General features: G+C 41.0%; 1 protein-coding gene across 2 annotated transcripts in view; it reads right to left on the bottom strand.

Moving 5' to 3' along the window:
- The window catches only part of SLC9A8 (solute carrier family 9 member A8), a 31627-nt gene that overhangs the window by 1672 nt on the left and 15359 nt on the right, over positions 1-14596 (bottom strand). For both annotated transcript variants that reach the window (XM_064168032.1, XM_064168033.1), the window contains exons 7-15: positions 13903-13937; positions 12920-13063; positions 11613-11751; positions 9004-9109; positions 6648-6764; positions 5096-5178; positions 2954-3065; positions 2367-2587; positions 1120-1266 (exon numbers count right to left, since the gene is read on the bottom strand). In XM_064168032.1, coding sequence (XP_064024102.1) covers positions 1120-1266; positions 2367-2587; positions 2954-3065; positions 5096-5178; positions 6648-6764; positions 9004-9109; positions 11613-11751; positions 12920-13063; positions 13903-13937 — 1104 coding nt within the window. The remainder of the gene's footprint in view (positions 1-1119; positions 1267-2366; positions 2588-2953; positions 3066-5095; positions 5179-6647; positions 6765-9003; positions 9110-11612; positions 11752-12919; positions 13064-13902; positions 13938-14596) is intronic.

Here is a 14596-nt window from a genome sequence, read left to right as displayed (position 1 = left end):
CAAAGCAATTCTGTTTCCTACAGAAAACGTTCAGTCAGTAATTATTTCTGCAGATAGGATTTCTGATGACAGGTATTTTTTACCTGTTTTCTAGACAGTCCTGCTCTGTGGGTTTCAGCAATCTCAGTGCTGTCTGGATGGCCTGGCTTTGAATCTCACTCTTCTCTACATATTCCCAGGGACAGTGGGAAGCTTGTGGTCTGCTATAGTGATTCACATGCTTAATTTTCCAGCCTCTGGTTGCAATCTGGATGACAGCCTGTGCTTTCGGCTACCAACTACGAATCAGATGCTTACTCTGGCTTCTTGATTCTTTTTTGGGTTTGCAAAAAAATGCCTTTGGCTTTTGTGGGTAAGTGCTGAAAACATTCTTTTGAAAAGAAAGAAAACAAAATGAGGAAAAAGAGTATGTTTGAGCAGGCTAGGAAGATGGAATGTGCATGCTATACACAAAATCATCAATTCCACAGCAAGAATGCTTAATTCTATGGCAAACTGGAAAAACAGCGAATTGTGTGGCTAAAGACTCTCAGGTTTCTGGGGCATGGAAGTGCAAATGGCATAGTATTTACACCTCTCTGAGCCACTAGGTGTTAAGTGACACATTCAGTCAGGTGTCATTTTGCATTTACAGCTTCGAAGTCTTGGTCTCCCAGTGAAGAAGTTTTAAAATGCTGGTATTTCCAAGGTAAAAACTGCACTCTGGGGAAGAAAAGCAGCTCCAGAACTCACAGGATCAGGTGCAGTAGAAAGCAGGAACTTTGTGTGGCAGAACTGGAAATAAACTCTGTGTGAGTGGCAGCAGCTTTTCTAGCAACAGCAGTAACTAGTAAGTCTTGATACTTAAAAGATTAAAGGTCAGTTCAATAAATCTATACACCTCTTTAAGTCTAATTGTGCTAGCCCTGAGAGATGTTCACTTAATCCAACCTGCAATTTCACGGTGCAGCTTTTCATTACAGCTGCTCTACATATGAACAAGTAACCCATTAGCTGGCTCACTGCTCTTAATGTAGAAGCTGCATGGCTACACTACCAGCCCTGAATGGTACAGAGTGAATCGAGGGACAACTTACTCTACCACAGCTTCTTTCCTTCAAGAAAACAAGAAAGACTTACTTCTTGTGTCAGTCTCCTGGTGAAGAAAGGATTCAAATATTTGGCATCAAACCACATAAACCCTTTGAGGTCCTGGCGTTTTATGTACTGGGCTTCATACTCTTCCTCTGTGAGCTCTGATAAATGTTCAGATTCTATGGTATTTCCCTAGAGAGATCACAAACATCAGAGTAACCGGAGAAATGTGGTAGCCATCCCTCCAGCTTGCTTCAGCACCTTGCTCTGTGGTCTCACTTCTCACAGTCAATTCCCATGCTGGAACAATATGGAAATTATCACCACAGCCTACCAGGCTGTATGAATCTGTCCAGCTGTTGACTCTCAGAGCTATACTTAACTTCCCTTTTCATGCTGAAAGGTAAAAGACCTCCATATTTTGTGCTACTGCTATTGCTGAGAGCGGATTTCTAGTGTGCAGGCTTTCTCTTGTGATCTGGGTGATGATTTTATTGAGCAAGCAACACCCATGTCACTGTATCAGAGCAGAGCCCTGTTATCACAACACACCCTTATCCCTCTGCCCTTCCTCTCTCTATATTTCCCTGCCTGACAGAGTAACCTAATTCTCAAGACTGCAAGCTTTTGGAAACCTCACACCAAAAGGAGCTGTTCTTCAGATCCTACAGAACAATACCCTCCAGGTATAGTTTGATGGTTTGAGGGAAAGGCATCTGCCTTGTGATAGTTTGTGTACTCCAGTCTTTTGCACACAAGGGTTCAGATTAGCTGTCCTATTTTCTTCAGTACTCCTGCTTAGCCAAAAATTGCCCCAAAATAAAACCCAGTCAGAGGGGTGCTGCTGCTACCACCTTCTCATGGCCTTTGCTTTGACTTTTTCAAAATAATTCCCATCTGCCTTTTATGATTAATTCATGACTCACACCACACTAGCTGCTTTCCCTCTGTATATGACTCAATCCTGTATCATCTGCTTTATGCTTCTGCAGGGGTTACTTCCATTTGTATGGACCAGTTTGCAATTAGGTTAAGAGACTGTTTCTCCTCTCTTTGTCCAATCAATTACCTTGTGTAAACACTAACTAAACTCTGCCTTTAGGACATCTGAAAATTATATTGAATGGCTTTTCCCTTCCACCTTGGCTTCTCCCACAGCTTTCATTTTACTTTTCAGTAAAAAATAATGTACTAGTCTTGGAAAATGTCAACACCAAAAAACCCCAAACCAAACAACCTAAAAAAAACCCCAAACCAAACACTGATCCTCTGAAGAAAAAACCCAAACCAACCATCTTCTCTGTCTTGCTGAGATTAATGTCCTTCTTGTTCCTCTTGCGTGCTTTGGAGTCCTCAATGTCAATCAGTCTGATGAGGGGCATGGTTCCTCCTCCAAGCAGCAGAATTGTGAACAGCACTATGATGATTGTTGTTGTCCCAATGAGCTGTCGCTTCTCGATTGGTTCCAAGCCCAAATGGAGGCTGAGGGCGTAGGGAATTGCGCCACGCAAGCCTTATCAGGAACAGTAAACCAAAGACTGACTCAGCAGCTACCATGGTCCTCAGCACTCTGAAAGTTTTTTACAATCCTGTACTATTTCCTTTATCTTAAACGCATCTGAACTCTTCAGATACTGTTTTCTAACTGCAATCTGTTAGACCTAGAAAGAAAAGCAGACTCTGCAGAAAAGCTTCAGTAGACATCACCACTGTGCAGTCCCTCTAGCCCAAAGGGAAAAGAGAACAGATCTACTGCACTTGGGTTTGAGGACGGTGCAAATGTTCAGCTGAGTTTTGCTCAGCAGATGGAAACAGCGTCTTACACAATGAAAAGGATAAAAGGTTTTTCCAATTCTCCATACTTGGAGCTTTAACTTACCACTAAACCACATGATAAACATCATTTTGGGGGTGATTTTATGATCACGGAAGAAGTTGAGCAGGTAGGAAAGTGGGAAAATATTCACTGCTCTACCAAACAGAACAAGTACCTGAAAAACAGAAATAAAAGCAAGAGACCAATGATGTGGTGGGTTCACACAGGACCCAGTTTCATCTGGTTTGTACAGGGCAGGGTGAATATGATCTTTTCATTCCTAAGTTTTCCAAGAAGGCTTTCCTGCTAAACTAACCTGAAGAAATCTCTCTGTGGAGGAGAATGTGGAATTTAACTTTTTAAACATTCTGCCTGCTTAGCTGTAACTAAATCAGACTTGTCAATGACAGGGAACAGACACTACTTTGTAGTAAATAAATTAAACCCGAGAGGTATTCCAAGGAGACACAGAATTACTTTGGGTAAAAGTTCTCCTCAGTTCAGCTCCTTTAATCATTCCCTTGGCACAGCAGTTAAGAAGCAATAAGATATTTCTATTGTCTCCCCATGGACCAGTTCCTCAGAGAAAAAGGCCAGAAGCCAAACAAACAGCATGTAATCCAGTTCCCCACTTCCCTGAATATGGTTACAAAACACCACACATAGAAGCAGCATTTTGAGAGGGAAAGAAAAAAGAAGAGCATAGTTGATTCAATGGCAGACAATGAGCAAATACTGGAAAAAGCAAAGGTTTTCACAATGGCATTGCTTTTAAGCTCCACCACAAACAGACCTTGATAAGGTAAATATCCTAGAATTAATCAGCAGGATCCTTGAAGGGCTGTGCTGTTTTCCTTTATGAATCACCCCCAAATTACACAATTTGCATTATGCCTGTGAGGACAATGCTACACAGAAGAAAGTGTCACACCTTAGATATATATTAGATAAGGAAGTAGGGTGTAATGCAGGGAGAGCAGTTCCCCATGCTGCTATCACTATCTGTAAATTGCAGATAATTCTTCCCTTGAACCACAGACTAAACTGTGCTAGGATACACTGCTGTGTGCAACTGGAAACAGGATTCACATTTCCCTTCTTTCAACTCTCATGACTTGAATAGTTATGGTAGCAATAGATGTAGATAATCTCCACATGAAACACACTTCAAAGTGTCACTACACACAGCTACACTGAAATAAAGAAGCAAAGAAAATGAATTAAGAGTGGAGTCTAAGGACAAATACCCATTGGAGAGGGTCTGAGTAAGGAATCATAGAATCAACCAGGTTGGAAGAGACCTCCAAGATCATCCAGTCCAACCTATCACCCAGCCCTAACCAATCAACTAGACCATGGCACCAAGTGCCTCATCCAGTCTTTTCTTGAAGACCCCCAGGGACGGTGCCTCCACCACCTCCCTGGGCAGCCCATTCCAATGGGAAATCACTCTCTCCATGAAGAACTTCTTCCTAACATCCAGCCTATACCTACCCTGGCACAACTTGAGACTGTGTCCCCTTGTTCTATTGCTGGTTGCCTGGGAGAAGAGGCCACCCCCCACCTGGCTACAATGCCCCTTCAGGTAGTTGTGGACAGTAATAAGATCACCCCTGAGCCTCCTCTTCTCCAGGACTTCCTCTGAAGGTGAGCTCAGAGTGAAAAAAATTATGTATCAGCTAAATTGTTTCATGTGAACAAAGTGCAATGATACAGGAGACAGACTCAAAAGCTGTAGCCCTGAAGAGATGGCACAGAGCTCGATACTACTTTGTACTAAAGCTTCTCTGAGCTGCCCAATCTCACAAATAGTTGACATGAAGCTGAAGATACATAAAAACTCAGGATTGTTTCCTGGTGAAGTAACTTCTGGAAGTGGCATGTACAACCTCAGCATCTCGTGAGACTAAATAGATCTAACAGGGTATAAACAAGTGAGAGTCCTCTCCTTGCTTTTAATAATCTTACATAGAATGGTTTCAAAGTAACAGCAAGCTGGGATTCCTAAAAAAAGACTGTACAGCAAAGTGCTGAGAGCAAGAATGATAATTCCATGCTAACAGTGAGAATTAACTTTGTGCAATATAAAAAGTTATTTTCATAACCTGTGAAACATAACTACTCTAAAATATTTCAACTGTGATTCCTCCCCTCCCCAGTACCAAACCCACACCTCAACACATACAGAAGGAAGCAGATACCTACTATGCACCAGATGACGAAGGACATTTCAAACTTGTGAGGAAAACTAAAAATGGACAGGCCGAGAAATGCAAACACACACGTTTCTGGAAAAGAGAAATCACATCTTAGAGAAATAATTCCATAAAGCCTTTTCTAATCCTGTTGTAAGTCACTACATAGGGTGCATTAAATAATGTGTCCTGACTTCTGCAAGCGCAAAATAGGCACAAAAGGCTGGATTCCTACACTCTTGCTGTCAGTGAGCAGCACCTTGGTCTGTGCGTAGGCTTTCTTCAGCTGTAAATTACTAATGTCTGTGAACAAAGCTGGCAAATCCTGGTTCTAGTCTGAGGAATTTTTGACTTGAGGAATATAGGACAAGCTGCAGAACACAACCTACAGGAGTGACTACTAACAATTTCCGTAGCTCTGAATCAGGTTCTCTATAAAGCTGAAATGTCAGGCACAATCTCACATACTGCAAGTTGAATGCTATTATAAAGCATCCAATTCATGACATTTTTAGAAATGGCAGCAGTTCATGGCTTGCTTTGTAATAAATTACAAATAAATCCAACACCTCTTGTGTAATCTAATAACCTCTAGGAGCCATGTTTGCAGATCTGCAACAGAACCACCACTGCACAATGGCTGCAGTCGTCCAAACATTTCCACAGCACCAACCCACTGGCAGCAGAGATCTGCTGAGTCAAGATGTTTCATCAGCCCACTGCTGTTCTCCTTATCATAAAGGCAGTTTTGGACAGACAGCAGCAATGCTTGAGTTAGCACAGTGGAAGATGCTGTTAAGCATATTTTGGCTACTGGCTACTTCCATTTGCACGTTCAAAACCTGCTGCAAATGTGTATGAATTTGGACAGCATCCTAAATAACTTTCCAGTGAGCTGAATGAATGCATGGGTGGGATTTAGCACTTGTAATAGATTTAAGAGCAAACCCTGGCGAGCTACTGGCACTTGGGTAATGAGCAGTTTAGTGTGAAGCAAGGCCACTCCACAGCCATGATCCAAATGCAACTTTCTGCAACACATTCATATTACCTCCTAAAACCAAGGGATGCATTTCTAATACAGAAGCATGTCACTTCTTTAAAAGTTTGGCTTGTAAAAGGATGTGGAAAGGCTACAGGACTCTGAGCTGCTTGAATCATTACTTCCAAAACCACCACTTGTGAAGGTCTTGTTTTTGTGAGTAGCTTTCTAGCTACAAAATACTGAGAAAAATTCATCTCCTAAAACTAAAAATAGATCAGAGGAATGCAAGAGTCAGAAATATCTATTCAGTTATCAATCTTGTGGCAAATCTTAGCAGAAGCCTGCAGGAGGGGAGAGAGATATTTACTGTATGTTTTATCCAGCATGGCAGGAAAGGTGACTTTCAACTGCCTGCCAGCCTCCACTACAAGGAATTCTTCTTTCACAGACACGTGCTACTGACACACAAACAGCTTGAAGAAAATCCACACCTCTGCTGCTCCCATCAGAAACACCATTCCAGGCAAATAAAATTTTAAACTATTAATATTAGATATTAATAGTAGGTAGCACCTACCACACATGAAAGCAACAGTTCTCAGTGTCTGCTGCATTAGAATCTGTGTGACTGGGGACAAGTTGTGGTGTGTGTAGTGAGACATCACGATGCCAGAGAAGAGGATTGCCATGATACCTGCAGATAAAAATGTGGCAGTCAACAAAAAAAGGATAGCTTGCACTCTGCAAATATTTGTTTATAGTCCTTAGCAACCCAAAGGCTTATGAAACACTAAGTGGGGTCTCCAGTATCATTGTCATTCACATTGGTCTAGTCCCATTGGTCCACAAATGGTCTGCAAAAAATGTTACTGTGCAGAATGTCCCTAGCCTCCAGCAGAAAGGGTCACTAAACCATAAACTACAGGAAAAGCCACCACATCTTCCACTATAGAGTCCAGTTGCTCTAATAACATGCACAGCTTGGACAGAAGTACAATTGCCAACCAAGGCCAGAACAGCTACCTCAGATTTCACTGTATTGCACAAAGCTCTGATTTGTGTAAGGGATTTTCTTTCCATCTACCTTGCTTCTCGACTGTTGGTTATTTATGGGAAGAAGCAGGTTTTCAACCTATTTTGCTAATTGCTCAAGACATATCACAGACTCTGTCAGTCATTCACTGTTCATGGAGGGCTGGGTATCTTAAAGGAAGTTCTAAGCACTTGCATGGATACTGCATAGACTTAAACCTGTGAAGGATGTCACTTCAGACGATGGTTAAGATTGTAAAAACATTTAGCAGTCCACTTGAGGAACAACTACAGTACTCCTTGTAAGGAAATAACTCACCAAAATTGACAACATATTCTGACAACTGAGAAGAAACCAAATGCAATGAAGATCTCGTGGACAGGATGATGTGTGGGAGCTTGCCTGCTCTGTGCCAAACAAGGGAAGTTTAAAAGACTGGAAGTATTTGTCTGGAGTTATGTACCCAGGAGTGGCTCCGATGAGCACAAATGGAAGGATTAGTATGGCTGAGGTACAGTCAATCCTTTCTTTGAATCACAGGCAACTTGGACTAAGGTCATTCAAAGTTTGTGTTTCTTGAGAAGTCAGCCATTCTTGAAGGCAATTGAGCAAAACAGAGAAACTGTCTTTACTACTAAACTGACAAAGACTCTCTATCGTCCTGAGAGTAACTAACTAGGGATCTTACTGCAAACTCTGCATACCAACACACAGATGTACTGGTTTTATAATGCAATGGCATTGGCAGTCTGTAATATTTTGTGATGAAATTAGGAATAGAGAAGGCCACATGCTGAGACCCTCCAGAACAACCTTACTGCAAAGCAAAACCTGGCTTTACAGCCATACAAATATTTTAACATATCAAATTGCCTGCTGAGGTCTCACATAATTTAATTTCCCTACATCTGTGTTGGCATATACCAACATAAGAGCAGCTCTGGATGCAAGTGGGTAGAATGGAATGTTTACATTGGGATTACACATTTTGACTGTGCAACTACCATGATTATAGGGCCACATCTTCATACATATAAAAGAATGCCATCCCACTGCCATCAGTGAAGCTATGCTGACACATGCTGCTGCGGATCCATTCCAAAATATTTACATTAGTTTACAAGTATATTTTCAGAAAGTGATTTCAAACCTGTAGCTCATTTACAAGCAATCTACTCCTGCTACTACTTCTCACAAACCTGTAAAGTTCTTATGTAGTCCAAGCTGTAGAGTGAAACTTTTAATGCAATTAAAAACACCTAACCAACAACCCAACAAAAAATTAAATCCAGAACCAGATTCCACAGCTATTTGCATTAAACTGACTGTTGCATCCACTCCTGCTCTAAGAAATCAGATAAGAAGGTGACTTCCTTAAAACACCTCACTTGAATTAGCAAAGGTCAGAGACATTCGGCAGTTCGCAGGACCAGACCCTGTACTTGTACTTGATTCTGTGGAACGATGGAGTAAGTTGCCCTGTAAGCCTCCTCTTGTGATCCCCAGCAACTTCTATCAAGTGTTCAGATATATACAAGACTCAGTGATCTCTGCTGAGCTGCTAAATGAAACTGAAGGAGAGGTCCTGGCTGCAGGGTAGTAGGCTGGACGTGAGCTATTGCCTGACGTGGCTGAGATCTACAGCCTGCAGCTGAAATCTGAATTCTGTTAGGCAGAGGTAACTGGGGAGAATATAAGCATTTATGTTGGTTTAGTAACACATGAAAAGTGTAATTAGCTTTACTGTACTTTCAGAACATGAAGTAGAGAATCAGGGTTTCTTTAAAGCAAGTCAAAGTCGAAAAGTTAAATGAGAAAACCAAAGGCCCTCTTAGACAAAACTAATGCCTACTCTGCAAATTTATCAATGAAACCAGCACATATTTAGTCTGCTACTCACCTGAGAGTGAGATACCTTCAGCAAGTCCATAAGGAAGGTAAGCAAAGATAATCATCATCCCAAACTCTAGGGAGGGTGTCTTCCTTAAATCAATGTGCTTCAGCACGTACACGCGGAAACGTTACGGAAAAAAGGTCGATTAACAAAAGGAAAGACAAATGTACAGCTGAGCATTACAGAACACTGCTTGTGGTTATCTGCTGCAGGAATTCTACACACTGGCCTTTGGCTCGAGTATGGAAAGAGTACTACTTTCTGAGAATTGTAGGATGGCTGAAGTTGGAAGGGACCTTCATTAGCTTTCATCAAGAGATCGTCAGCTACATCAGCTGAGACTTCTCAGTTAGACTTGGCTGCTCAAGGCCTCATCCAGCCTGGCCTTAAACACCCCCAGGGAGGAGCCATCCACAACCTCTCCCAGAGTCTCACCACTCTCATACTGAAGAACTTCTTCCAAGATCAAGTCTAAAGCTGCTCTCCCTCAGCTTAATACCATGTCACAGAATCATAGAATCAACCACGTTGGAAGAGACCTCCCAAGATCATCCAGTCCAACCTGCCACCCAGCCCTAGCCAATCAACCAGACCATGGCACTAAGTGCCTCATTCAGTCTTCTTAAACATCTCCAGGGACGGTGCCTCCACCACCTCCCTGGGCAGCCCATTCCAATGCCAATCACTCTCTCTGTCAAGAACTTCCTCCTAACATCCAGCCTAGACCTCCCTTGGCACCACTTGAGACTGTGTCCCCTTGTTCTGTTGCTGGTTGCCTGGGAGAGGAGACCAATCCCACCTGGCTATAGCTAAACACCTTTGTGAAAAGTCCCTCCTGAGTCTTCCTATTGGAGCCGTTTAGGTATTGTAAGGTAGCTGTAAGGTCTCTTATTTTATAAGGAGTGTTTCTTTTAGCAGCTACTACTGGTAGAATTCTTATCAGAATGGACAGACCTAGAGAATGAGAAGATCTGCTGCTGCCTGTACCTACACAGTGCTGAAAACAACATGCCAAGTTGGTTGTGTGGATCTAGAGAGAACGTTTGCCTGCATGTTCACTCTTGGAAATCTCTGCTCCAAAACTGCTGCAGAAAATCATTAAATAGTAAAGGCTTTTCTAAAAACAGACAAGAGCTATGAAACAGCACATTAAAAGTAAAATAGCTCTCATTTATGTTTTAACAAAATAATGCCCTTTTAAGATATTTAATACTTATTTTATATTTGTAGTCATAAGTATGGACATTTGTCAAGGGCTGCAGGCTCTGCTTTGCATGTCATACAGGGTTCTGCAGCACAGCTGTCATGTTCATGCAGATTTTGACTCAGACACCTATAGTTGCCACACTAAGTGTGCAAGTAACCTCCTCTGTTCAGTCCTAGGCTTAAAGCTACTTCCAAATGGATATAGTAGATTTGCAGTAACATTAAGGAATATTCTTTTCTACCACATCCTTGCCTTAATGCTTAAAATACCCCACCTAACATCTTTGTTAAAATTTGGAGGATTAGATGCCTGTGATGTGGAGATTCAAATTCTTCCTGGGTCATGAACCAGCAACGACCTTCCAGCTATATGTATCTGCTGGCAACTAGTAAGACATGCCCTCTGTTGCATTGAAATTTTTGCATGCTTAAGATAAACCAAATATTTTCAGGGATGAATAACTGTCATAGGGAAAATAAACTGCTTAATATCATAGAATCACAGAATCATTAAAGTTGGAAAATACCTTTAAGATCATCAAGTCCAACCATAACCCATCTACCATGACTACTAAACTGTATCATTTAGGTATCAGTGACAAGTGTTTAACACCTGTCTCCCCCTTTTGTTGTGATGTATGGAATCATTTACAGGTTCATGGAATCAGAATAATGAACCAGAAAAGAATTATGCCTCTATTTAATCAAACACTCTGTTCTTGTTATTTACAAACAAAGTGCCTAACAGTATGTCCTAGATGCCATGAATAACTGCTGTACAAGCCTAGCACAAAAGGTTACCTGCAGTGAAGTCAGTGTTAACATTAAACAAGCTCTGAAGAGTAGCAAAGGTGTCTGGCTTACAACAAACATCATTCTTTATCTCAGCAGAGAAGCTCCTGGGTTGTTTAGCAACCAATTCACGTAAATGTAAGAGGCAAAATACAACTCAATGTAAATCCAAACAGGACAGGATCTGTATTCAGCTGCCTGAATGTGATACATGGGGACAAATGAGCTGGTCTGACTCCAAAGCCCTCAGGAAAAGCAGCTTTTTCCCCCCCCCCCTTTTTAATTAACTGGTTTATGTACGTTAAAAAAATGAGCCATATGCTTTTAAAAAAGGATCAGTATTGAGATGGGATGAATCTATTTTGAATTTATGAAACAGTCACCATATACTCTAACACTGCAGTGCACATAATGTAAGCTGCTATGCCACGTTTCAGACCGTCATTAAGTTCATAAAAATCTGATGTAACTTTTTAATAAACGCTAACATAATACCAAAATGAGTAGGAGAAAATCCTCAGCCAACAACATAATGTCTAATGAGAAAGGAAAATACTATTAGAATGTTAAAGTTCATCAATTTATATCTGAGTATCACCAAAATTCCAAAAGGATATCACAGCAGAAATAAGACCAGTAAGTGTGCCAAGTGCTGCAGAGCCAAAGAACATCTTAAGAAAGTATCCCAGCGCCTGTAGAAAGGTTTGCCATCCGCTCACATCTGACATATTTTCTCTTGTCAAACCTTCTGCTGTGCTAAATAGAATGAAAAGGAAAAAAAAAAAAAAAAGAAATGGTTATAAATTCTAAGCCTGGATCCAAAAATACCAACGTCTTTTGAGAATGACAACAAAAAAGACTTCAATTTCTTTGTTGCTACCACTCTTAAAAGGCTTTTACTGTGATACATATATAACAAGAGGAATGTCAAAAGATGTTAAATCAAGTTCTAGTGGAATCCCCAAAGGGAAACCCAATTCTGCTAGAAATCTGGAAATCCAGCATTGCTCTTCTGAAGAATCCCCAGAATGGCATAAGTAGGCTAAGGTAATGCCCAGTATTACAAAACAACTCTTAAACTTTGAAAAGGGCAAAAAAAAAGAAACACCACATTTTGCAGTGATAAAAACTCAGGGCATGAAAGACATGGATAATGGGATCCTCAGAGAACAAATGAACAGGAAGAGCTCTCATCAAATATTTAGGTGTGGATGAGAGACAAGGTCACTGAAAATGAAACAAAGGAGCTCCTGGGAGGAAAGGGGAGAAATCTCTCTGAATTTCAGGAATGCATTTCATAGAACTCTGCACCAAGAAGACATGGATTCTAACTAATGTTCCCTTTGATACCAAATGGAGATGGAAGAATTGGACTTGCTGGAATGTATCCAGAGAAGAGCCATGAGGATGATGAGAGGGCTGGAGCACCTATCCTATGAGGACAGGCTGAGAGAGTTGGAGTTGTTCAGTCTGGAGAAGAGAAGGCTCCATGGAGACCTTATTGTGGCCTTCCACTATCTGAAGAAGGTGTACAAGAAAGCTGCTGAGCAACTTCTTATGACGTTGGGTAGTGACAGGGCTAGTGGGGGTGGATCCAAGCTAGAGGGGAGGTTTAGATTAGACATTAGGAAGAAGTTCTTCATCATAAGGGTGGTGAGACATTGGAATGGGTTGCCCAAGGAGGTGGTGGAAGTCCCATCCCTGGATGTTTTTAAGGCCAGGCTGGATGTGGCTCTGGATAACCTGATCTAGTGGAGGGTGTCCCTGCCCATGGCAGGGGGGTTGGAACTAGATGGTTCCTGTGGTGCCTTTCAATCCTGACAATTCTGTGATTCTGTGAATTGATGCATACCTGAAGAATCAATTAACAGAAAATAATGTGGTTGCTGTTTGCATAAACATGAGTTAGTTCAAATGCACTTACTTGGTCAAGACAATAGAGACTGCATCATTGAGAATGCTTTCTCCAAAAACCAACATGTTAAGTACAGGATCCACATTCAGGGCATTGAAAATAGCAATAGTAGCCACAGGGTCAACTGCAGATATTAAAGAGCCGAATGCAAAACTGGGAGAACACAAACCAAAAAGGAAAACTAGATGAAAGAAAAATATGTACCTAGTAAATCTGTATGAACAACTGGCAACAAAGACATTATGTGTTACAGTTTCTACCCAGTGAAAAGTTATGCTCTCCTCCCACTCACAGCAAGTGACAAAAAAGTTTTTGTGTTCATTTACTGTTGTGCAGCTGGAAGAGATGTTGGATAAATACCTATCTCCCAGCTCAAACAACTGTATCAATGTCTTACTCCAACTAGGTTAAGAAAAATTCAGAGAAATGGGGAGCCAGTCATTTTTACAGACACAGCCCAAACCATGTTTCTTGCTTACCACCCTATTTATTTATGGATTTTAACAGAAAATGTCTGCATTCCTTTACAACAAACAAAGGAAAATCCCAAATAAACCAGGAATAAGCTTTACTTAATGCTGTGGTGGTGTACTCCTAAAAAACTGAGTAGGTCCTTTGCCAAGCTGGTGAGAAGTGTACATTATTGATACTGAAACCCACACTCAGACAAGGAAGTTATGCCCCTATCATACATATGCATAATAGCAACTAATCAAAGTTTACATAGTTTCAATGTAAAGGTTGATTAAAAATCCCAGTTACCTTTCCTGTCTAGAAAAGGTCACTGAGCACATAATACTTTTTAGAAAGAAGGGTGTAACAAATAGAGTTTGGAAGTGATTAATCTATTTTTCAGTGTCATATACCACACTGAATGTAAACAGTCTAACCTATAACCAGAAAGAGCTGGCCAACTACAGTGCATTCCTGATATGCATTTATCCTGCAGAATGTTTCATTTCATATACCACACCATTTCCCCAAGAGCTTACCTGTCTGTCATGTTGAGTTTATAAATTACATCAGCCTGAAAGAATAGGTAAAACATTTAAAAAAATCACAATCAGCTGTGTTTTTCTGCTGGTTTTAAAAATTACATGATTCCTCAAAGCCTAAGTCTGTAATCATGAGAGAAATCACAGTAGTGATGCTACCCAGTTTAATATTGCCCTCTACCAGTGATCCTGGTCACTCAGAATCAGAGAAGACCAGCTGAAACTGAGCAGACACAAGTGAGTAGAGTAACTGGCATTTAAAGGGGTGGAAATCTGAGAGGCAGAGAGAAAAGTAGGGATTGTTTGGCCTACCAGAATGAAGTCTGAGAGAAAAAGTAATTATCTATGCCTATATCTAACTGATGGGGAAACATCAAAGCAGAGAAATGAATAAAACAAGGGCTAAAACTGAAATGAATTTAACACTGAAAATCAGAAGATGGCTCTAAAGAATACAGGGTTTGGAACAGCCTTCTGACAGGAAGATTAAGTGAAAAACCCTAAAACTAAATGGAGGTCTTAACTGCTCTTAACATGGAGCATGCTCAGTCTAGGGAAGGGGTTATATAATACTGCCTCTGTGATAGCATAGAGCAGTGAACTGGACTTTGTGACTCAGGAATTCACTTTCACTATTGTTTGTCTGCTCTTGAAAAATCAACTTTCAAAGAGCAAGACACATAAACTTAAG

The sequence above is a fragment of the Pogoniulus pusillus genome, chromosome 29 (genome assembly GCF_015220805.1).
Source record: "Pogoniulus pusillus isolate bPogPus1 chromosome 29, bPogPus1.pri, whole genome shotgun sequence".
NCBI lineage: Eukaryota > Metazoa > Chordata > Aves > Piciformes > Lybiidae > Pogoniulus > Pogoniulus pusillus.
The sequence above is the reverse complement of the archived record's forward strand: the minus strand, read 5'-3'. Positions and strand labels throughout refer to the sequence as shown.